This window comes from Rattus norvegicus, chromosome X (genome assembly GCF_021556685.1).
Source record: "Rattus norvegicus strain SHRSP/BbbUtx chromosome X, alternate assembly SHRSP_T2T, whole genome shotgun sequence".
NCBI classification, from domain to species: Eukaryota; Metazoa; Chordata; class Mammalia; order Rodentia; family Muridae; genus Rattus; species Rattus norvegicus.
This window is the reverse complement of record NC_141554.1, coordinates 66,879,587-66,904,558: the sequence shown is the minus strand read 5'-3', so window position 1 is coordinate 66,904,558 and position 24,972 is coordinate 66,879,587. Positions and strand designations below refer to the sequence as shown.

Sequence of the window (24,972 nt, the reverse complement as noted above, 5' to 3'; positions counted from 1 at the left end):
CCCTATCCCATCCCCCATCCCCCTTCTTCTATGAGAGTGTTCTCCCACCTACCCCTTCCTGCCTTCCCCCTCATTCCCCTACACGGGGGTGGGGGGGGGTCCAGCCTTGGCAGGGCCAAGGACTTCTCCCACTGATGTCCAACAAGGCCATCCTCTGCTACATATGAAGCTGGAGTTATGGGTCCCTCCATGGGTGGTGGTTTAGTCCCTGGGAGCTCCAGGTCGGTTGGTATTTTTGTTGGTATTGGAGTTGCAAACCCCTTCAGCTCCTTCAATCCTTTCTCTAACTCCTCCAATGGGGACCCCATTCTCAGTTCAGTGGTTGGCTACGAACATCTGCCTTTGTATTTGTGATGGTCTGTCAGAGTCTCTCAGGAGACAGCTTTATCAGGCTCCTGTCAGCATGCACTTCTTGGTATCAGCAATATTGTCTGGGTTTGGTGGCTGTATATATATGAACTGGATATCCAGGAGGGGGCAGTCTCTGGATGGCCTTTCCTTCAGTCTCTGCTCCAAATTTGTCTCCATATTTCCTCCTATGAATATTTTTGTTCCCCCTTCTAAGGACTGAAGCATCTGCACTTTGGTTGTACTTCTTCTTCTTGAGCTTCATGTGGTCTGTGGATTGTATCTTGGGTAATCCGAGCTTTTGGGCTATGGTGTGCACTCACATCACTTATTTTTAACGCACGAGGAATAATAAGATGTCAAAGATACTTAAATACTGATTTTTTTTCTAATCTTTTCCTAGGTTCGGCTTCACAAAAAAAAAAATCTGTAGATACCCGGCTTCCAGAAGCTACATTCACGAGAATACAGAGTAAAGTCACCATACACCACCTCATTGGCCTTAGAAACTTCTCCCAGTGACCAAGGGGGCGGGAACCGAACTTCTTCCTCCAACAGTAAGTCCTTGAGCCTTTCCCCAGATCTCCGCCCGAGGGCGCTCTGTGCGAGCTCGCTGGGGACTGCTCCGCTTGAGCATGGCCAGTTTTGCATGCGGGGCGGGGCGGTCCGGAGCTCCAGCGAGGCGGAAGAGGACCCGGAGCTGATATCGCTCTATTAGATTATAGAAATGGGCAAAGCAATTAAATAAATTAATGGAATAAAACGAAAGAGACATTTCCACTTTCTGATTTACACCCAATGTAAAGATGCCCCAGACGCCGGGAAGTTCTCCCGGTCAGCACATTTAAAGAAAAAAAAAAAAAAGGAAACGGAAACGGAAATGGCTTCTCCGCCCTGAGCGCAGTGTTACATTTATAACCTTCCCCTCAGGGTGACTTTTCCGGGGCTGTCCTGAGTGTTGCCTGCCCAAAAATCTAAGAGGACTGAAACAGATACCTTCCGAAACTTTGTTTGGTGTTTTCGAGTAAGGTCTCCCGGAGTTTCTGTGCAAATTAAAACAGATAGAAGTCCAAGTAGTAAGGTCGGTGCTATATTTGCCATCCTTTTTATCAGGTCTGTGCGACAGTCTACCTTCCCGCCGCTTCTCCTTCGCTCCGCCCAAGCGGGACCTACGTTCTGTCAGGCGGCAGCCGAGCATTTTCCTTTTCTCTCTGAGCAAGATGGCTGGGGGTGAGGCTGGAGTGACTCTCGGACAGCCACATCTTTCCCGACAGGATCTCGCCACATTGGTGAGGTCTCGATTTGCGGCGAGAACGGAACAATGGGTTTAGGGAGTGGGGATGGACTATCCGAGGACCTGCAAATAAGGCAGCTCCCGGATGACTGGAGTGTGGGGTAAAGGAGATATCCTAGAGCTGGGCCTTCTAAAGCCTTAGAGTCTTAAGGCGTGCGTGCCAGCTCCACCGCCAGTAGCTTGTCTAGTCCCCAAACTGGTGAACGATTGTGAGACTTGGAATTCCTGGAGTTAAGCTTTGATTAAAAAATATAATGTAGATGATTAATATAGCGTAGAGTGTATGTTTAGCATCCACGCAGCCCTGAGTCCATCTGGAAAGGCGCATGCCTGTAATCATAGCACTTAGGAGATGAAAAAAGTCCTTAAGGTTTAAGTCAGTAAAGGATTGGAAACCACACTACACTGTGTTGGCCACTTGAGGGCTTGCTATGACTCCAGGATTAGGTGGCCTTTAATCTCCAGACCTCTCTTAGTGAGTGGACTTGTCTTGTGTGACAATGATGGGCTTGTAATGTTCTGCATGTTAAGGGGAAAGGACAATTTATCAGGAGAAGAGAGCTGTTAATACGGAGCATAGGGTTTTACCTGAGGAATATAAAGTCAAGAGAAAATTTGTGGTTTGTATTGATTATGTTTCACAATATATTTCATTGCAGGATGTTACCAAGTTGACACCACTTTCCCATGAGGTTATCAGCAGACAAGCTACAATTAATATTGGTAAGATTGCTTGAAGACTTGACTTACAAGTAGTCTTAACATCTTCCTTTGTGTAATTCATTGAGTAATGTGGATATTTATTTGGAAATTGTCCTGAGCAGGATATTGTGTCAAAAGAATGCTGTGGAGTCCTTGTGAACAAAATATTGCTACTTTTTTTTTTTGAGATATATGTATGAAAGAAAAATTTAATAGTACAAGGCAGTATGTAATCATACAGTACTGAATTATGAAGTGAAAATGCATTTTCTTGCCATACAGGACAGTTTATAGAAGTTTTATTTGATATATAAGCTATAATTAAGTCGAATTCTTTCCCCCTTAATTGGCACCTAATTGAGGTATATTGCTTGAGTGTAAAATATGGTATGGTTAGTTTTCTTGTTGGGTTTGGGGAGGAGGTGAGACAGTCTTACTGTGTGTTCTGGCTAGCTATTCTATGTAGACTGCCTGGCTTGGCATTCACTACATAGTCCCAGCTGACTTTTAACTCAAGACAATCCTCCTGCCTCAGAATTCTGACTAGGATTATGAGTGTGTTTTTTTGTTTTGTTTTGTTTTTGGTTGTATCAAAGTTTGTCATATTAATTGGGTGTGTGCTTGCTTGAATCTTTTTTTTTTTTTTTGATGTTTTGGTTTTGTTTGGGGGGATTGTTTTAGTGGTTTTGTTGTTTTGAAATGGTAGCGCACGGGGTTGGGGATTTAGCTCAGTGGTAGAGCGGTTGCCTAGCAAGCGCAAGGCCCTGGGTTCGGTCCCCAGCTCCGAAAAAAAGAAAAAAAAAGAAATGGTAGCGCATATAAAATGAACCTGAATAATTTTTCAATCAAGATAGCAATTCAAGTGAACATTTAAAAATACCTAATTTTTGTTTGAAACAAAGTCTGTCAATATAGGCCTGACTGTCCTGGAACCCACTTTGTACAGCAAGCTAGCCTTGAGCTAGGGTTCACGTGAGTTCTTAGACTGCCTCTGCTTCCCAAGTGCTGGGGTTAAAGGTGTGCACTACCATGTCTGACTCTTAAGTTTTATGACACCATCCAACATTGTCCAGGCTGGTCTCAAATCCTGCTTCTTCCTCTCAATTATATACTCTACTAAAACTAGTCTGAAAAGATTTATAATGTGTGGAAATCAGGACAACTTTCAGGAATTGGTTCTCTTCCTTTACTATAGATAGGTTCTGGATATTGAAATCTGGCCGTAAGGCATTTGTGACAAGCGCTTTTACTTGTTGAGCCATTGTAATAACAGTTTGGGGATTTGTTTTCTTAAAAAAAAAAAAATCAGAAATATTTTAATCCCAGATGTGAGATATGGGGCTGCTTCAGATTGTCCACAAAAGTGGACTCTGCTCTAGGTCTGTTTTTGCCAGCTGCGGATAGTTTCTTTGATTTGAAATTCTGGGGACTTTTCAGAGAGTCTAGACCCCTGAGATGCTGGGTTAGTAATTGTTGCTCCTTGCTCGCTGTTGGTCGTGATTTGTTAAGTACGTAAAGAAGAAATTAGATATCTGACAAAATCAAACTTGCCCCAAGGAACTTGGACCTCCATGCCCCTAATTATCGGAGTAGTCTAATGATAATGTTGTTCCCTTTCCAACCCCAGCTTTATTCTGTGATCTCTTTCCTGTCCTCTCTTACTAATGGTAGGTGGATAAAAGGGTGGAGAAGGGTGGAAGAGAGAACCCACAAAATAGCCAAAGAGAGCTACAAGCCATTTCATTAGCCCTATCACTGTTGGATTTGCATTGATGTTCTCAACACTCTGAAAAAAATATTTGGGGGTTGGGGATTTAGCTCAGTGGTACAGCGCTTGCCTGCAAGTGCAAGGCCCTGGGTTCGGTCCCCAGCTCCGAAAAAAAAGAACCAAAAAAAAAAATTTATATATATTTGATGTATTTGAATGCAGTTAATTTTGTTGTCTTTTGTCAATAGGTACAATTGGTCATGTAGCTCATGGGAAGTCCACCGTGGTAAAGGCTATTTCTGGAGTTCACACTGTCAGATTCAAAAATGAGCTAGAAAGAAACATTACCATCAAGCTTGGATATGCTAATGCTAAGGTGATCTTTGTACAATGAAACTAGAAACCATTTAACTTTAACATTTGCATAACTAGCAAACCCAGTTGTTTCTTTTTTCTTATAGATTTATAAACTTGATGACCCAAGTTGTCCTAGACCAGAATGTTATAGATCATGTGGAAGCAGTACACCAGATGAGTTTCCTACAGACATTCCAGGGACCAAAGGGAACTTCAAATTAGTCAGGTAACTGTTATGCTTAAATCACTGTTTTCTGCTTTGTGCTTTTTGAAGTACTTAAGATACTAAATTTAACTGATGAATGGTTTCATCGTTTTTCTGTTCTTTCCTTTTTTTTTTTTTTTTTTTATTATGATGTGGACCTCAGACCTGTTTTTTTATTTATTTATATATATATATATATATACATATATATATATATATATATATAGTGATAATAATTGAAAGGTAAGGTATTTTTTAAATTAAAAGTTCTACAAACTGAAAACTTGTATAAGAGAGCTAGAGAGGCTCAGCTGTTATATTCTGTGGCTGCTCTTGCAGACCCCAGATTTGATTCCCAGCATCTGGTGGCTCACAGCCATTTGTAACTCCTGTTCCATGTCCTGGAACTCACTCACTCTATAAACCAGATTGGCCTTGAATTTAGAGACCCTCCTACTTCTGTCTCCCAAGTGCTTGAATTAAAGGCATATGTGACTACTACCTTGTTGATGTATCTAAAATTACTTCTTTAAAACAAATGGGCTTGTTTCTGGACATTTTTCTGAATATGATTCCACATGTTGGTTCTTTAGCAGAGGGTGCTTATATCTAGTTACTAACATACTAACATCTTTGGGGATTGCAAAGCCTATAAGACTATTGTAAATAGATCAAGGGCAGAGTCAGATATTCATCTCAGGCCCAAAATTTAGGGAAGGAGGGGAAACCAGTAAATCTCAATAATCAGGATACTTTAGTGCAATTATTTTTTAAATTTATTCAATTTTTATAAGCAGTGCTGTTTTGTTTGCATGTATGTTTGTATGAGGGAGCCAGATCCCTAACTGGAGTTACAGACAGTTGTTAGCTGCCACGTGGGTGCCAGGAATGGAACCCAAGTCCTGTGGAAGAGCAACCAATGCTCTTTACCACTGAGCCATCTCTTCAGCCCCACTTTAGTGCAATTTTTAAAAATAATTCAGAAAACTATAATGAATAGGATATTAGAATTATGTTTTATTTAGATAGGGTCTCAGTGTGTATCCCTGGCTAGCCTGGAACTCAGAGAGACCTACCTGCCTTTGTTTCCTTCCCAGTGCTAGGATTACAGAGTGCGGGGATACTCCTTCAAAAAAAGTCACCAGTATCAGAACTTTAAATAAAGGCCAACCATGTTTCTGTTTTTTTTTTTTTTTTTTTTTTTTTTTTTTGCTTTTATATGACCTGTTTTGCTTATTTGTAGTGGCAATTTTGGAGTTTCTTTAAAAAACATAGAAATAGGGGCTGGGGATTTAGCTCAGCACCTAGGAAGCGCAAAGCCCTGGGTTCAGTCCCCAGCTCCGAAAAAAAAAGAACCAAAAAAAAAAAAAAACATAGAAATATTATATGGATATGTTTTCATTTTAGTCCCAGGTGTAGGATATGGGGCTGCTTCAGATGGTCCACAGCAGGTGACTATGATTTGCCTCATGCCCTAGCAGAGGTGTGATTTTGCCAACCATCGATAGTTTCTGCAATTGTGTGATATTTGGAGTTCTGGGGACTTTTCAGAGGTTATATAAATGCTAGGCCCTGGGAGGTGGGTGGTTGTTTGTTGTTGGTTGTTGGTCACAGTTTGTTAAGTAGCCATGCACAAAGAAGAAATAACAAGAAATTAGGTATCCTGATGTCGAAGAACAAACTTGCTCCAAGGAACTGGACACCCACTAATCAGCAGGAAGTAGTCTAACAATAACATCACCCTCTTTCTGACCCCTGGCTTTATTTAGGGATCTTTTCTCTCTCCCCTTTATCCTTTTTTTTTTTTTTTAAGTTTTTTTTATTTTATATATGTGAGTGCACTGTAGCTGTCTTCAGACACACCAGAAGAGGGCATGAGATCCCATTACAGTTGGTTGTGAGCCACCATGTGATTGCTGGGAATTGAACTCAGGACCTCTGGAAGAGCAGTCAGTGCTCTTAACCACTGAGCCATCTCTCCAGTTCCCTTTATATTTTTTTCTCTCATCTAGTATCCGAGTGAAAAAGGTGGAAGAACCCACAAAGTAGCAAACACCAGCTAGCTACATTTGTTTGTTTAGATCTATTCATTTAATGTATGTGAGTACACTGCAGCTGTTTTCAGACACACCAGAAGAGGGCATCGGATCCCCATTACAGATGGTTGTGAGCCACCATGTGGTTGCTGGGATTTGAACTCAGGACCTCTGGAAGAGCAGACAGTGCTCTTTACCACTGAGCCGTCTCTCTAGCCCTGGTTTGGTGGTTTTTTTGAGACAGGTTTTTTCTGTGTTGCCCTGGCTGTCCTGGAACTTGTTCTGTAGACCAGGCTGCCTACTGAGTGCTAGGATTAAAGGTGTTCACCATTATGCTTTTCAGGCAAACTATTGTGTTGTTTTTTTTTTTTTTTTTGTTTTGTTTTGTTTTGTTTTTGTTTTTGTTTTTTTTTTTTTTTTTTTTTTTTTTTTTTTTTGAGGGTTTCACAATTTATAGTTGCTTCCATCAGGCTGAAAAATCTCCTCATGGGAGGAGAGGGAAGGGTAACGGCTCATGAAACTTAAAAGGAACTTACAAGATGTATGGGTCCCCTCAGGAAGTTACGTAAGCAGTAGGCAAGTGCTGGAAAAGAGTGTTCAGTGGTATCGCTGCCTGCAGGTTGCCCAGGGCACTCTCACGATGCAGGTACCCAAGTCACCTGTGTTCCTGTAACACCTGTGGTTCCAAGGCTCAAGTTTGCTCGTGGGGTACTGCCTAAGTCCTCTCCGCGGCGGCAGCAACCGGGAAGATCTGCGCCGCTCTTTCCGGGAGCCTCCGTGCACCAGGGTTCCAGATGGCGTTTGGTGTTTTCCTCTGGCATCTGGATGTGCGCAGAGTGCAGTCTCTTCTGGTTTCCCAGGCGTGTCTGCCTCTCTGAAGGTTTAGCTCTTCCTCCCATGGGATTTGGGTGCAGAGAACTGTTTATCCGGTCTGTTTCCTTCAGGTTCCGGCGGTGTCTCAGGCGCAGAGGTCCTGCCGCTCCTGGGCCCTCCCCTACGGGAACCCAGAGGCCTTATACAGTTGCCTCTTAGGCCAGGGATGTGGGCAGGGGTGGGCAGTGTTGGTGGTCTCCTCCGCTCTGCAGCCTCAGGAGTGCCCACCTGACCAGGTGGTGAGGTCTCTCTCCCACAGGGTTTGGGAGCAGAGAGCTGCTGCCCAAACTATTGTTAATAGTCCTTTTTCTATTTAAAATTTTGAGGTTTTGATCACAATGGATTTTGGTATTAATTTTGAAGTTTGGTTTTCTTTACCCAAATATTGCATTTAATTTTTTTCTTTAGCACCAGGGCTTAACCAAAGCTCCCACCCCAGCCCCCATATGCTAGCAAGCAAATGCTTTACCAGTAATCTAAATTCCAGGATCTGTTTTACTGTTTAGGCTCCCTCATTAAAATGTGAACCTGAGGTACCTCTTTTATTGCACTCTGGTTCTAGCACTGGTCAGAGATCCTTCTTTTATATCTCTTTTGTTAGAGTCTCTGTCATAAGTACTCATCTCAGTTCTTCTATTACAAAAGCACGCATAAACTATATGTTTGTGTATGGGCTTGTGGTGGGCCAAATCTGAGGCCCATAGTTTTCTGATCCTTGACCCTAGTTTTAAGACCTGAAAAGTAAATTCTTATAAAGTCATGACTCTGAGTACCATAATTTTCAAGTCATGCTATCTGTCACTCCAGGTGCATAATTCCAGTTTTTCAGGGGCAGCAGTATTTTGGACAAAGTATTTTATCAAATGAAAATCCTCATTTCTTTTTAATATTTATTATTCTTAATTATATGTATGTGTTTGTCTGGTTGTGCTTACCTATGCACCAGTACCTGTAAAAGCCAGAGGCATCAGACCCAAAGTCTATAAACACCAAGTTTTATTTTATAACGTTGAGAACTAGCTCCCATATGATTTGATGTTAAGAAATCTATAGCTTGCTTATGGTTTTGATTGCTCTTAAGGCTGATTGCTATTTCTCAATCATTAGGCATGTGTCCTTCGTTGACTGTCCTGGCCATGATATTTTGATGGCTACGATGCTGAACGGTGCAGCGGTGATGGACGCAGCTCTTCTATTGATAGGTAAAGTCGTCAGAATGGAGAACTAACCTGAGTGGAATAGTTCAGGAAGAACTAAAACTTGGGGGCCATGTCCATCATCTAAGTGAGGCATAAATAGAAATGTGACTTGCAGGATTCCATTTCCTTCTAATAAATCACAAATAAATACTAAGCAAAAGAGTCTCGGGCTTTATGGATTCTGAGAAGTCTTATAGTATCCTAAAAGGAATATGATGTGCCATGTCTTATTTCCATTTAGAATTTGTGTTAAAGCGTATGTGTGTATTATGTAGATGTGTAATTGATTTATTTATAGTAATTGCCATGGTCTAGTAAACATGCAAGTTTTCAGAGTTAAAGCTGTTTCCTTATGTGTGCCCTTAAGAGATTTGACAGGTATGAATGTGATATTTTTAGGTATGCAAGAGGATATCGTATTAGGACACACGAACTGACTGAGGAGGGTAGCTGTTAGCATGCTGAGCAAAATGTGCCCATTGTGGATGAAATGCTGTTGCTTGTCTTCACAGGACTCTTGTTTAGGGAGTAGCTTTGAGGGTAAGCCTCTTCATAAGAGCTTGACTGTAACAGAACATACATAGACAAGATTGAGATAGAAGTCCTAAGCAAAAGCTCTTGAAGACACACTTGTTTACTGGAAGCTTCTTGCTTAGAATGAGTGTAAGGCTGCAGTGAATGAAGATCCAGTATAAACAGGGTTGAAAGTAGAATGTGCACGTAATAGAAAGCTTATCATTTTATCATGTAAGGGTTTAACTCGGGCAGAGGAAGAAATTTCTAATTTCATCATCACAAAAGTGAACGTGCTGACTGTTCAGCACTCACTGCCCAGTTATACTCCCTCCAGTCCCTCACAGCTAACAATCTACCTTCTGTCTTGAAATTGAATGGTCTGGATATTTCTAGTTATTCTTACATGTGTTTTTGGTTCTCTGTCAACTAGCTGGTAATGAATCGTGTCCTCAGCCCCAGACTTCAGAACACCTGGCTGCCATAGAAATCATGAAACTCAAGCATATTTTGATCTTACAGAATAAAATTGATCTGGTAAAAGAAAGTCAGGCTAAGGAACAATATGAGCAAATTCTCGCATTTGTGCAAGGTAAGAAGCTATAATGGCTAATAAATATATCAAAAGATCACTTTGGGGGCTGGGGATTTAGCTCAGTGGAAGCGCAAGGCCCTGGGTTCGGTCCCCAGCTCCGAAAAAAAGAACCAAAAAAAAAAAAAAAAAATGACTTTGAGAGATAATATACCTCATCTAAAACAAAGTAAATGCAGGTATCATAAGTGTTGCTTTTTCTACTCACTACTTGTTGGGATCCTGATAAAACTATAAATAGTATTTCTGAATTTAATGTACAAAGTTAAAACCGAAGGTATATTTTGGAAATGCTATCAATCAGATTAAATGTTTTAAATCCCAAGAGCTTAGTTTATATCTTAACAGTAGACATTTACATCACTGCCTCCCAGAAAAAAAAAATTCTTAGTAAAATGAATAAAAATTTAAAAGCAGTCTTTCTACTGGGCCTCATGGCACATGCCTTTAATCCCAGCATCCTAGACACTGGAAGGCAGACCTCTGACTTCTAGGCCACCTTGTTGGTGTATGTAGCTAGTTCTAGGCCAGCAAGGACTATATAAAGAGACCCTGTCTCAAACAAAAGAGCAATCTTTTTTTTTTTCCAAACAAATAAAGGTATTTATTTAGCTTTCAGGAAATTAAATAACAAAACCCAGAATAAAGCAAAACAAAAACCATAACATGAGATATGACTGATCATGTCCAAGCACAATAGCACTTATTAATGAATATAAAAATAAAATTTATTATTCATATTTTCTCTTCCCAACTTTTACTACATGGATGTCTTTAGAAGTTTGAGCTACCCAGCCCCTACCATGTGACAGAGATTATGGTCCCACAGGGAAATAAGTTTTTAATTCTTGGGGGCTTCATCAAAAGAGCAGTCTTTGCAGAGTTCCTTTCTCTAGTAGCCTTGCGTGTTCCAGTTTCAGAGAGGACATGACACATGTTACTGCTGACATTTGATTATTTTAGCCTTTCATTGCTGGGAACCCAGTTCTAATATGAAAAAGAATAATCCACGTTGATTAAAATCTATTTTTTGACCTATTTCTTTGACTATTTTTCTTGATGAAAAAATATATATGCCAGCCAGTCTTTCATTATCAGAGCCTGTAATTTTCTCTTGACATTTATGGAAAGGTTAATTACATGTTAGAAATCTTTAAGCTGGTGAAGTGCTCTTTCCCAGGAGTGTTCCTGTTTTATCCCTTTAAACACACAGCATTTTGCCTTTGTTAAATGGACCCATTGAAATAATTTAGCAGTTTTCCCCTTAGAGGACAAATGGTTCATTTTCAGCAATTAAGGTAGAATATTGTAATCTTTCTAGATAGACCACTTTCTACTTGTTGACTGGCATTTGTGTGTTTTAAGCCTCTATTAGCTTACTTTATCTAGCAACTACATAGACCAAGTTTTGTAAGACTCGAGGATTTTGATCTTTTTGAAATTTGTTGTATAGGAACCGTAGCAGAAGGGGCACCAATTATTCCAATTTCTGCTCAGCTGAAATACAATATTGAAGTTGTCTGTGAATACATAGTAAAGAAAATACCAGTGCCCCCAAGAGACTTTACTTCAGAGCCACGTCTTATTGGTAAGTGACAGGAGTCACATTTTGCGGGACTCTTCTGTGTTTTCATTAGTATTTTCTCTTTCTGCAGAAGTGCTGATAATTCCATAAAACCTATTTGAAATAATGTTTTGAGAAATACTGCTGATAGGTAGAGTCCTGAGTACAAAAGAAACCCTTTGTGCTGAGTATATTATTTTAGGCAGCCAACATGGAATAATGCACCATTTCTTAGGGAATTAGAAGCTGTTGAGATGTTACAGTTTCCATATAAATGATGTCATTGTACCATTGCTAAAAACCAAGAGGCTTAATTACACTGAGCTGTGGTTGCAGCAAAGATGCAGGAGCCTTTCAAAGGCTTTTCCAGGTCTTCATTCAGAGTCATTTGGGTGACTATTGTTGGAGAAAGTTCTCTTGGGTGATGTAAGAATAAGTCATATAGTCTTAGAATTGTTTTATTTTAAAAGTAAATTTGTACTGTAGAAGCCATAAAATACAAAAATTCTATATATAAAATACCAAGCATGGTAGCAAACACCTGGAATCTCAGTACTTGGGAGGCGGAGACAAGTGGATCTCTGAATTCAAGGCCTGCCTCGTCTACAAGGGTGAGTTCAAGTCAGGGCTACATAGTGAGAACCTCTCACAAAAAAAGTAAATAAAATGGCACACTGCATGTACCCAAGTACAGTCTCCTGTACACTTCATTGATTGACTTTTCTGGAGATGTCCAAGGTCTCATACATGCCAGGCAAGGGCAGTGCCACTGATGTACATCCAGTCCCTCCTGTGTGCCTTAAATAATAATAACTAATTATTGTAAGAGCTATGTCAATACTTACGATGCATAGGGCATAATGACCCTCACCAAAAAAGGGGGTGGGGGGAAGACTTTTGTGTTTATTACATACGTTTTTTTCTCCTTGGCTGGTGAATTACACAGAACCCTTAGATGTAAAGAGCAAGCCATGTATCTGTAGCGGCAAGTTTTTGCTACCCACCCAGGAACTATCTATCTTTGGACCTACAAATGAAAGACAGACAGACAGACAGACACACACACACACACACACACACACACACACACACACACGCTATTTAACCTGCCTTACTAGCTCAGTGGCTGGGCACTTTGGGTTTTTTTTTTTTTTTTTTTTATCTATTTATTTCTTATATACACAGTGTTCTACATATATATTTGCGTGTCAGAAGAGGGCACCAGAACTCATTACAGATGGTTGTCATCCACCATGTGGTTGCTGGGATTTGAACTCAGGACCTCTGGAAAAGCAATCACTGTTCTCAACCTCTGAGCCATCTCTCTAGCCCAAAGATTTTTTTTTTTTTTTTTTTTTTTTTTTTTGGTTCTTTTTTTCGGAGCTGGGGACCGAACCCAGGGCCTTGTGCTTCCTAGGTAAGCGCTCTACCACTGAGCTAAATCCCCAGCCCCAAAGATTTTTTTTTTTTTTTTTTTTTTGGTTCTTTTTTTTTCGGAGCTGGGGACCGAACCCAGGGCCTTGTGCTTCCTAGGTAAGCACTCTACCACTGAGCTAAATCCCCAGCCCCCCAAAGATTTTTTTTAATGTATGTGAATACACTGTCGCTGTCTTCAGACACACCAGAAAAGGGCATCAGATCCCATTACAGATGGTTGTGAGCCACCATGTGGTGGCTGGGCACATCTAAGCCTCCCTCGCTAGCATGCCCCTCCTTCTGGTACTCCCGGCTCAACACCTTCTAAATCTACTTTTATCTTTGCTGCCCTGTTACCTTCTGTGAAGCCCATTGGTCTTTGCTACCCAAGACGCTTCTGAGCAGCCCTTCTAGGGGCTGCTTTCTGTTTACTCCTACATTTCAGGTGGCCTCCCCCTATAGCTCTAAATCTGTTCCTGTCTGTCTCTCAGGGATCATGGCGATTCTCTTAAATGCTACTGCCTCCTCCTCCTCCTCCTCTACCACTACCAACCACCACCACCACCCAGCAACTACTTTTTTCTTTAGCAGTATATAAAACACATCCCAGATCATTACATATAATTTTAACATTAGTTTCAAATAGATGTATGATATTCCATGGTAGAGACACTTTGATAGTACTGACATACTTGAATAAATCATCTTTTAATGAACTTTCAAGCTATGTCTTGAGTTATTTTTCTTATTACAAGTAAGACTTCAGCAAACATTAAAGCAATATCATTAGATTGTTTTTAGAAAGGTTAACTTGGAAAAGAATGTCTATTAGAGCTAAAATTATAATACATAGAAATGGCTTTAATTTGTTTTAAATTTTTCTTTTAGTTATCAGGTCATTTGATGTCAACAAACCTGGCTGTGAAGTTGATGACCTTAAGGGAGGTGTAGCTGGCGGTAGTATTCTAAAAGGAGTGTTAAAGGTACATTGGATTTGACTTGTTGTGCTGTACATTTGTTTATTGTGTATATATACGTATAAGTGCACAGTGCATAGGTAAGACAACTTTTCAGGGGTTGACTCTCTAGTATAATTTGGGGATTGAACTCAGGTTATCAGGCTTGATAGTTAAGATAGACACCTTTATCCTCTGGGCCAGCTCATCAGACCACCCTTAACTTAAACAGGCTGGCTTCAAACCTAGAGATCCCCTGCCTCTGCCTTCCAAGTGCTGGGACTAAAGGCATGTGCCACTATGCCCAGTGAAAAATGTTTTTCCATGGTGTCTGGTATTGAATATGGATTTGTCTTAGTCTTTGGAAGATGTTTGTCTGATCTCTAAATTTTTAGTTCTTTAGTGAATATGGGGCATATTTTATGTGACAACAGGTTTATTTGGAAATATGCAACACTTGAGTGGTTCTGACTTTAAATTTTTCTTTTAGATTTGTTTATTTCATAGATATGGCTGCTTGTCTCCATGTATATATCTTTCCAAGGAGACCAGAAGAGGGTATTGAATCCCCTGGAACTTAGAGGCAGTTGTGAGCCGCCATGTGGGTGCTGAGAACTAAACTCTGATCTTGTGCGAAAACAGCAAGTGCTCTTTAACTGTTGAGCTGTCCATCTCCTCTGTGCAAGTTTTTCCCTTCAAGAAAGAAAAGAGAGGGGCTGGAGAGATGGCTCAGCGGTTAAGAGCACTGACTGCTCTTCCAGAGGTCCTAAGTTCAATTCCCAGCAACCACATGGTGGCTCACAACCATCTGTAATGGGATCCAATGCCCTCTTCTGGTGTGTCTGAAGACAGCGACAGTGTACACGTATACATAAAATAAATAAATCTTTAAAAAAAAAAAAAAGAAAGAAAGAAAAGAGATGAGCATAATAGTACACACCTAAAATCCGGAGGCAGAAGCCGGCAGATCTCTGAGTTCAAGGCTAACCTCTTCTACCTAGTGAGTTGCAGGCCATAAAATAGGAAGTAAATAAAAGTAGTAATCTTGAAATTAGAGAAAAGATTACCTTTTTAGTTTTGTGGACTTTTTGTTATAACATTGGTAGACAAATAATAAATGTATTGTTTTATAATTCTCCTTACTTGTTTACAGGTAGGCCAGGAGATAGAAGTCAGACCCGGTATTGTCTCCAAAGACAGTGAAGGAAAACTCATGTGTAAACCCATCTTTTCCAAAATTGTGTCACTTTTCGCTGAACATAATGATCTTCAGTATGCTGCCCCGGGTGGTCTCATTGGTAAGGACTTTCCTCTCTTTTAGTTTGTAGAGGTTCATGGTACATTTTATAGGAAATATCAAAGATAGATTGTAAGGTTTGTTTTGCTTTTACAAACTTCTTTATTTTTATGTGTATGAGTTTATTCATATGTATGTATGTACAACATGTGTATACTAATGCCTAGGAATGCCAAAGAGGTCATCAAACCAGCCTGAAACTAAAGTTTCAGAAGTGGTGTGCTGCCTTGTGAGTTCTAGGAGCCAAACCAAGCTTCTCTACAACAGCATCAAGTGCTCTTAATTACTGAGCCATCTCTCTACCTCTCTTTGGTTGTGTTTGTTGTTGTTCTTGTTGTCAGGGGTGGGAGTTGTTTTCTTTGGGTTTTTTGGGTTTGTTTTTTGTTTGTTTGTTTGGTTGGTTGGTTGGTTGGTTTTTGTTTGTTTGTTTTTTTGAGACAAGGTCTCCATTATCCTGGTTGACCTCAGACTCATAAAGATCCACCTGACTTTTACTCTCAAGTGCTTTAATATCAATTAGAGGTATGCCCCCACCACAACGTGTTTTTAATTTTTAAAGAACTATTTATTTATTTATTTATTTATTTATTTAATGTATGTTAATACACTGTCACTGCCTTCAGACACACCAGAAGAGGGCATTGCATTCCATTTTAGACAGTTGTAAGCCACCATGCGGTTGGTGGGAATTGAACTCAGGACCTCTGGAAGAGCAGCCAGTGCTCTTAACCACTGAGCCATCTCTCCAGCCCATTTGAATTTTTGACATAGAGCCCTACCGTGTATTTTTGGAAGTTTGTTTTGGTAGAAGATATTTATTAGCAATAATAGTTATTTCTGGCTATTGTTGTGACGTTACATTTGGACCTAAAGTCTAGAACATGCTAAGAAGGTATTCTACCACTAAGATATAGCCTTAGCCCTCTTTGTCCTTCTTATTTAAAAAAAAAAATAGATTACTATTTATTTTTATGTATGAGGATTGTGTGTGTTAGAAATTGAACCTGAATCCTTTGGGAAAGTAGCCAGTGCTCTTAATCACTGAGAAATCTCTCCAGCCTCACTTTTTTCCTTTAGAGAAAGGATCTCACAAGGTTACCCAGGCTGTCCTTGAATTCACTTATTACTCCACTTCAGGCCAAGCTAGAAATTAAGGTCTTCTGCCTCAATATATCCAATACCTGGAATTTCAGGTCTATGCTCTGTGCCTGGCACTCAAAACACTAGCTATATGTGGTTTGTTTGGGGATTCCGGTTGGTTGGTTTGTTTTACTATATTGTCCAAAGGCCTGGAATTCCCTTATTCAAATTGTCCTCCAGTAACTAGGACTATAGGTTTGTACCGGAGTGCCTGGCTTATCCTTACTGTTTGCTCATACTTTTGCACTTGTAGTGTGATTCCTTTTTATGTGTGCTTTGCAAATTTAAAGCTACTCAAAAATATCAGATTATATTCACACTGAACAAAAAAAACCCTTCCACTTAGGCATGGTAGTAAGTACCTGTAGTTATACAGATGGAAGTCTGAAGCAGGAGGATTGCCTTTAGCATAGAGCATTAAGACCAGTGTGGGCAGCATAACCAGACTGGAGGTATAAGACCTTACTTACTGAAGTTTGAGGTAGGGGTAAATCAAATAAGTCTTTGTACCACATGGGAATTACTAAAATGACTTAAGGGTTTTCTAATTTCTTAAAACTTTTCCATTGCTGAGAAAAAAGCAAGATTCAAAGTACACTTTTGGACTAAAGAAAATGTACACAACTCATTTTTCTTTTCTGTCGCGTAATTAAAAGTTTACTCTAAGGACTGGAGATGTGGCTCGGTGATTAGGAATGTCACTGCTTTTGCAGAGGTCTGATATGAGCAGCTCTCAACCACCTGTAAGGTCCAGGAGAGCCAATACCCTCTTCTGGTGCCACACTTAACCTATGCAGATCCACACACCAATGCGTGCATATACTCAGAGCTTAAATAGAAAAGATAACAGCCAGAAGAGATGAGATGGCTCCATGTTTACAAGCATTGCTGCTCTTCCAGAGGACCCAGGTTCAGTTCCTAGTACCTTAAACAGCTCACACCAGTCTGTAACTCTCTTTGCATGGTGTCTATCGCCCTCTTCTGGCTTTTGTGTGCACTACATTCACATGGTGCTCTCAGATGCATCAAAACATTTTTCATGTTTTGATCTTATGTAAAAAAATTAAGGGAGAATAAGCTTCTTTTTAAAAAACCTGTTCTTATTTTCACTGAAAATTTAAATTTAAATGAAAGATGTGATGCATTTAAATCCCAGGCAAAAGTGGGTAGATCTCTGTAAGTTGGAGGCCAGCCTCCTCTATGTGTAAGGACCCTGTCTGAAAAAAATGCTGGGCAGAGTTGGCACATTCGGAGTCCCAGCATTCAGGAGGCAGAGGCAGGCAGATCTCTGAGTTCAGGGTTAGCCTCTTCTACAGTGCAAGTTCCAGGACAGCCAAGGCTGCCTACACAGAGAAACTATTTTTGATTATGAGCCTAGCCTTTAACGGTCCAGCCCAAGCGAAACCAACTCTTAAAAAAACAAAAAGCAAAAAAATGTAAACTAGAACAAGTATTTTGTTGTGCTTACTATATATGTATGAAAATGGAAGTATATGTAAAAGGGTGTCAGTTCTTAACTAGACTCTGAAGTAAATCATTCCAGGAGTGTTTTACATAATAAGGCTACGTGCATCTTACTTTATTTAGGAGTTGGAACAAAGATCGACCCCACTTTGTGCAGAGCTGACAGAATGGTGGGACAAGTGCTTGGTGCAGTTGGAGCTTTACCTGAAATATTCACAGAACTGGAAATTTCCTATTTCCTCCTCAGACGTCTTCTGGGCGTACGTACTGAAGGAGACAAGAAAGCAGCAAAGGTATGTGCTTTGTGTGATTCATGTTTCGAAAAGGGGCCACTACCAATGCTAGATTCAGTTTTGGTCTTTTATAGTTAATATGCAATTAATGTGTAAGTACACTGACTTCCTAAAAAAAAAATAATAATAAAATCAAGAATAGGGCTGGTGGGCTGGAGAGATGGCTCAGTGGTTAAGAGCACTGTCTGCTCTTCCAGAGGTCCTGGGTTCAATTCCCAGCAACCACATGGTGGCTCACAACCATCTGTAAAGAGATCCGATGCCCTCTTTTGGGCATCCGATGCCCCTTTTTGTATGTTAAGACAGCTACAGTGTACTTATATATAATAAATGAATAAATCTTAAAAAAAAAAAATAGGGCTGGAGAGATGACTCAGAAATTAAGAGCACTGGCTAAGGTCCTGAGTTCAATTCCCAGCAACCACATGGTGGCTCACAACCATCTGTAATGGGATCCTATGCCCTCTTCTGTTGTGCAGGTGTATATGCGGAACACGCACACTTAAAATATAAACTTTTAAAATTAAAAATAAAAAATTAAGAATAGCCAGAAGTGGCAGTACAAGCCTTTAATCCCAGTACTGCAGGGGCAGAAGCAGGGAGATCTCTGAGTTCAAGGATGGGCTGCTGGGACTACACAGAAAAATCCTATATGGGGAGAGGGAATCAAGACCAACTCTATGGCAATCCATTTTATGTTTGTTGTTGTTGTTGTTGGGTTTTTTGGTTTGTTTGTTTTTTTTTTTAAACAATTCCCACCATTTGGTTTTTTGAGGCAAGGTCTTTCAACTTAGCCCTGGCTGTCCTAGAACTCACTATGTTAATCAGACTGGTCTCAAACTCAGATCAGTCTGCCTTCTGAGTACCTGGCTAAACTGTGTGCTACCACACTCTTTAGAAAGCACTTTCTTATGTGTTGTCCGTCTTTCTCCAATTTATTTTCCTAGGTCCAAAAACTGTCTAAGAATGAAGTGCTCATGGTCAACATAGGATCCTTGTCAACAGGAGGAAGAGTTAGTGCTGTCAAGGCTGATTTGGGCAAGATTGTTTTGACCAATCCTGTGTGCACAGAAGTAGGAGAAAAAATTGCCCTTAGCAGAAGAGTTGAAAAACACTGGCGGTAAGTTTGCTCAGCTTCGCCGCTGTCTGTTAGCGATCTTCAGTTCTTGTTGGTGTATGTATGGACATGCTTCCCCTGATCACAGCAGTTAGTGTGGCTTTAGCTCTTACCTTTTCATTTGGATGGTATTTAAAGCTGTATTTATATATATCCTTGATTTATTTTCCTTTCTATTAGTACAAATCCTTCAGTTGGCTTCCCTTTGTTTTAGGTGTAACATATATTTAAAAAAAAAAAAAAAAAAAACCAAAGCAGTGACTTAGTGTCAATATTTCCATCATCTGACTTTTTCCCCTTCGTTTATTTAAAGTAGGTGTGTGTGTGTTTGGGGCTGGGGTGGGGGGGCAGAGAGGGAGTCAGAGTACCTCGTGGAGTTGGTTTTGCTGCCATGTGAGTTCCAGGGATTAAATTCAGGTCATCCAACTTGGCAGCAGACATTCTTTTTAAACATTCTTTGTTTATTTATTATTTGTCTGTGGGTGTGTAGGGGGTGTATTTTGATCATGCTCAGGTCTGCCCCTCATAAACTTTGTTTTTGGGGGAAAAAACTCACTATAGCCCTGGCTAGACTCAAACTCACAGAGATCTGCCTACTCTGTCTTCTGAATGCTAAAATTAAAGGTGTGCACCACCATACCTGGCCCCCATAAACTTTTATTTGTACTTAACAGTGGGGGCTAGAGAGATGGCTCAGTGGTTAAGGGCATTGAGTACCTGAGTTCAATTCCTTCCACCCAATGGCAGCTCACAACTGTCTATAACTCTAGTTAGAGTGGATCTGACTCCCTCACTAGACATAGATGTAGTAGGCCAAACACTAAATGTACATAAGAAAATAAATTATATATGCTTAACAGTGACGTTGCAAGGATTGTATAGAAAACTCATAAATATCCCTTGTCTAGAAAGATACATGCACATACACATATTATTCGGTTGTGTATTTCATGCTTTTTTTCCTCTTTCATAACCAAGAAATTGAACACCAAAACCAAGAATTACAGGGAATCCAAGGCCAGCCTGGACTACAAAGTTTTAGGGCATTTTGCATTATAGACTGAAATTCTATCTCAAAAAAAAAAATGTTGAAGGCTAGGGAGAGGGCTTAGCAGTTAATATGTCTGCGCTTTCAGAGGGCTCAAGTTTGATTTTCAGCACCCACATGACAGCTCATTTTACACGTGTGTGTGTGTGTGTGTGTGTGTGTGTGTGTGTGTGTGTGTGTGTGCATAAAATAAATGAAAAGTGTTTGGGGTTGGGGCTGGGCTGGAGAGATGACTCTTGAGAGCACTGATTGCTCTTCCAGAGTTCTTAAGTTCAATTTCCCAGCAATTATGATGGCTCACAACCATCTATAATGGGATTTGACGCCCTCTTCTGGTGTATAGGCATATATGCAGACAGAACACTGTATACATAATAAATAAATGTTTAAAAAATGTTAAAAGAAAAAAATTAAGTTGGGCATGGTAGCAAGCACATTCCTATAATCCTGGCCCTTAGGAGTCAAAGATGGGTGGCTCTCCATGGTTTGGAGGCCAGTCTTGTCTACATTGCAAGTTCCAAGCCATCCAGGGCCATGCAGTAAAATTTTGTTTCTTCCTGAGAGAAGAAATGGGTGGTGATGACATACATCTTTAATTCCAGTACTTGGGAGGCAGGGACAGGTGAATCTCTGTTCAAGGCTATCCTGGACTAACAGTAAAACCTTGTCTCAAAAAAAACAAAGAAAAGGAGGCTAGTAGTTAAGAATACTGACTGCTTTTCCAGAGATCCTGAGTTCATTTCCCAGCAACTATATGGTGGTGCCACTACACACACACACACACACACACACACACACACACACACACACACACCCCTCTAAAGTAGACTATGGATTTTCTCCAAAATTATTCCCCTGTTTCTTGACCTTGTTCTTCACCACCTATTTTCTTGGTCAGTCTTTCTTAATACTGTACAGGTCATGATTTCTCATTTCATTCTTGCTAAAAAGATTGATCTGAATTGTCACCCTGCAGTGTAGCAATCATTAACCTTTTATCTCCACCCCACCCAAAAAGACAGGATGTCTCTCTATGTAACCCTGGCTGTTCTGGAAGTCACTGTATAGAGCAAGCTAGCATGGAACTCACAGTGATCCATCCATCTGCCTCTGCCTCCTGAGTGCTAGGATCAAAAGGGTGTTATACCACTGCTAGCAAAGTCCTGCTGTAGGAATCAATCTGCTTAGTGTTCTGTGGTTCTTTCTTTTCTCAGCTCATGTTATTTAAAGACATTGTCTGGAGAGATGGCTCAGCGGTTAAGTGCACTGACTGCTCTTCCAGAGGTCCTGAGTTCAATTCCCAGCAACCACATGGTGGCTCAGAACCATCTGTAATGGAATCTGATGCCCTCTTTTGCTGTGTCTGAAGACAGTGACAGTGTACTCATATACAAACAATAAATCTTAAAAAAAAAAAAAAGACATTGTGATCTGATGAGGCTCTATCAATGGAAAGAAAGCATTTTCCAAAGATAGACATAGAGAACTGCAGTTTGTTTTGTTTTTTAAATCTGAGCTTGGTATAGTGGCACAGGCCTTTAATCCCAGCATATGGGAAGCAGAGTCAGGTGGGCCTCAAGTTCCAGGCCAGCCTAGTTTACAAAGCAACCTCCAGGCATCCAAAACTGCACAGTAAAAGTCCTTTTCAAAAAAACAAAACACATATGTAGAGAGATGGGTGCATGCACACAAGACATATTAGAGATGTAATTTGGATGGTCTGAAGGTCCCTTAGGTGGATCTGAACAGTCTGAATGGGTAGGTAGTTTTTTGTTCTATTCTGTTTTCTTTTTGATAGACCATTAAAAGGCAAATATACTTTATTTTATGTGTATGAATGTTTGCCTGAATGTATATATATGCACTACATGCTTGCCCAGTGCTCAAAGAAGTTGTAATTGCTGGATCTTTGTGGTTGTGAACCATCATGTGGGTGCTAGAAAATGAACCCAGGTCCTCAGCAAGAACAGCAAGTGCCTTTCACCACTAAGCCATCTCTCCAAATAACTTAGGTTCTGTTTGTTTTCTTTGATACAAGGTCTCACTTTGTAGACCAGGCAGTTCTTAAATACAGATCTGCCTTCTGCTACTTCGTGGGTGCTGGCGTGTGCCACCACACCTGGCAAGTTTCTGCTTTTTTAGGATGTAATTTCTTGTTGCCCAAGCTAGCCACACACAATATGTAGCCATTAATTAATTCCTCGTTTTCCTGTCTCCCAAATGCTTGAATTTATAGGCGTGCGTGAACTACCACACCCAACTTGCTAGTAATCTATGACGGCAGGCTTTGTTTGATTCTCTTGCCATGCTATCCAGCATCTATCCACCCATCTGCTTTTTAAAGTCTGAGAAAATGGTGTAAACTTTCTTTATGAAGAAGCAGCTGAATTTAAAAAATAAACGGGCAACGCCCAGTCATATGATAGTGTGGTGTGTCAGTATGGTGCGTGTGAAGCTCATAATTTCTTCTATTTCTATTTTGCAGTTTAATTGGTTGGGGTCAGATAAGAAGAGGAGTGACCATTAAGCCGACTGTAGATGATGACTGAAGATTCCACGTTAAACAATGCCTTGGGATGGAGTTGGAATTTCTTTTAATAGCCTAGGGGTATATTTTCAAAGCAATACTAGAAAGAATTAATTTAATAGCTCATTACCTTACTAGTAGCTATAAATTTATTCTTTTATTTTGGTGTTGAAAATTTAAACTCTACTTTTTTTTTCTTTTTATTGATTCCTTGTTTCATATCATGTAGCCCAACCCACTCATCCCCTCATATCTGACCTTGCAACCTCCCCCAAAATAAATAACACAAACAACCACAACAAAGCATAGAAAGCATCTCATGGTGGAAGCTGTAGCTTCTGTGACAACACCAGTGTTGGCTCCTCATCAGGACTCCCTCAAGTTAACCTGTTGCTGTGCTGTGTCATGGGGATCCTACAGCTTTGGAACAGCAGGACTGGCCCTTTCACAGTCCCATCTATTCGAAGATGATATAGGTTTTAGGGTGGGTCAATTCAAAGCCCTGAAACTGGACTGGGCTGGAAACTAAGGTCAACTGGACTGGGCCAGCTCTCCCAGTGTGCCTTCACCATCAGGGCCAGCTTCACTGTGTTGCCCAGGTGAGGTGACAGGACTGCTCATACTCTTAAGGCCAGGTCTTCCTATAGAAGGTAGCAATGGGGGAGGGCATCCCATTCACACCACCTTATAACAAAGGAGTGGCAGGGCCAGCTGTCCAGAGTGCTGTATGCAACAAGCGGCGGGGCCAGATCTGCACAGTCCTGGACATTCCAGTGTTCTCTAGTGGTAATAATAATCCATGGACACTGACCCACCACTGTGGAGCCACAGACTCAAACAGGGCCCCAATGGCAGGGATGCCCACTCATAAGAGGCTATTTCTTTCCACCCATGACCCTTCAATTCCTTTTATCTATTGCCATGCACTAGAGGGCAGGTCTGTGGGTGACATGGAGGTTTGCAAGACCTTGTGTTCCTCTTCTCATGCTGTGCTGCTGTGATTTGATTTTTATGATCCCTAGGCATAAGACTTAAGTTTTGGCCATGAAGTTAGGATGAACAAAGGGCTGCCATCTGCCCCAATTTAGAACAATACCACCAACAAGGTGTCTCTGTGCCCCTTGCTGGGATTTGTAATCTTTCTAATATGGGGCCTAAAATTAAATGTGAAAATTGGTATACTATATACTACATTGGATCAAATCTACATTTTAGCAAAAGTTAAGCATTCCAAAATAATGTCTAATTTATCAATGAATAAAAGTTTGAAGTGAAGATGATCTATTCTTATGATTTACCTGTGACCAGCTCCATACTGAAGGGCAATTAGTAAAAACTAAACATCTACCCCTTTATTTGTCCTATTTGAGGTTCTGTTTGAAATTTGAAGGAAGATGAACAAGGGGCTCAAATGAGCACTGCTCTTAGAAATCGAGTGCCTAATCCCTTAGCTTGGGTGGATCTTTCTTATTCAGTTCCTGAATGGGACCTTAGGAATCCAGTGCCAGAACTTCTCACCGTCTTCCAGTGCCCTGAGACTGTCTTTATCATGTATACTTAAAATCTCAGTCTTCTCTCACTGGCAGATAGTATAACAGCAGGTGATTAGTGGTGATTGACAAGGTTCTGTCCAGGTTGCTTTGTTGAGGTCTTTATTTTAGTAAGCTATGGATGGAATAGTCTCTTGCATGATGAATAAATAGTCTACCATGGACTCCACTGCCCCTAGCTGTAGATCCTTTCCTTAGTTGGTAGGATTATGGTAGAAATTGTGCTATTAGTGATCTTTGAGCCGTGGAAAAGATAAAAATTGTTCAAAAACAGTGTGTCCTTTGGTTTCTAAATCTATTCCCCCACATGCCTGCAGTTTTCTTGTGCTGTGCTTTTTAAATTAATCGTGTTTTTACTTAATTAGATACTCTTCTATAGCAATGATTTCCAACTCTGGCTTACATAAGAATTGCTGGGGAAGTTTGAAGGGGGAAATAAAAGCCCCGAGGTGCAGTCCAGGCTTTGATAGTTTTTAAAATTCACCAGTGTTGAGAAAGAAGTGAGTTTAGAAATAGGCATCCTAAATAATGACATCACTGATTTCAGTGGCCACAATTACTCTGCTGTGCTCTTTTGGATACTGCAGCTGCCTTATAGAGACTTAGTGAGTTTTGAGGAAACCTATTGACATTATGTATTTGATTGATTCTGAAAGGTTGTATTGTAGCATGAAGAAACTAGTAAATGTGAAAATAACTGGATTCTTGAAAAAGACTTCATTTGGTGATGCTTTTAATGAAATATACTTTGAGGTTTTTTTCTAAAAACAAGT

General features: G+C 40.4%; 1 protein-coding gene across 1 annotated transcript; it reads left to right on the top strand.

Moving 5' to 3' along the window:
• Positions 1-1,545: 1,545 nt before the first annotated feature.
• Positions 1,546-24,901, top strand: Eif2s3 (eukaryotic translation initiation factor 2 subunit gamma). The gene is given in 12 exon segments (NM_001100542.1): positions 1,546-1,637; positions 2,302-2,365; positions 4,301-4,428; positions 4,514-4,635; positions 8,631-8,725; positions 9,669-9,827; positions 11,281-11,415; positions 13,696-13,790; positions 14,917-15,061; positions 17,788-17,957; positions 18,905-19,077; positions 22,608-24,901. Coding segments are annotated over 12 exon segments (1,419 nt in total). The 5' UTR covers positions 1,546-1,568; the 3' UTR covers positions 22,672-24,901.
• The last annotated feature ends 71 nt before the right edge of the window (positions 24,902-24,972 follow it).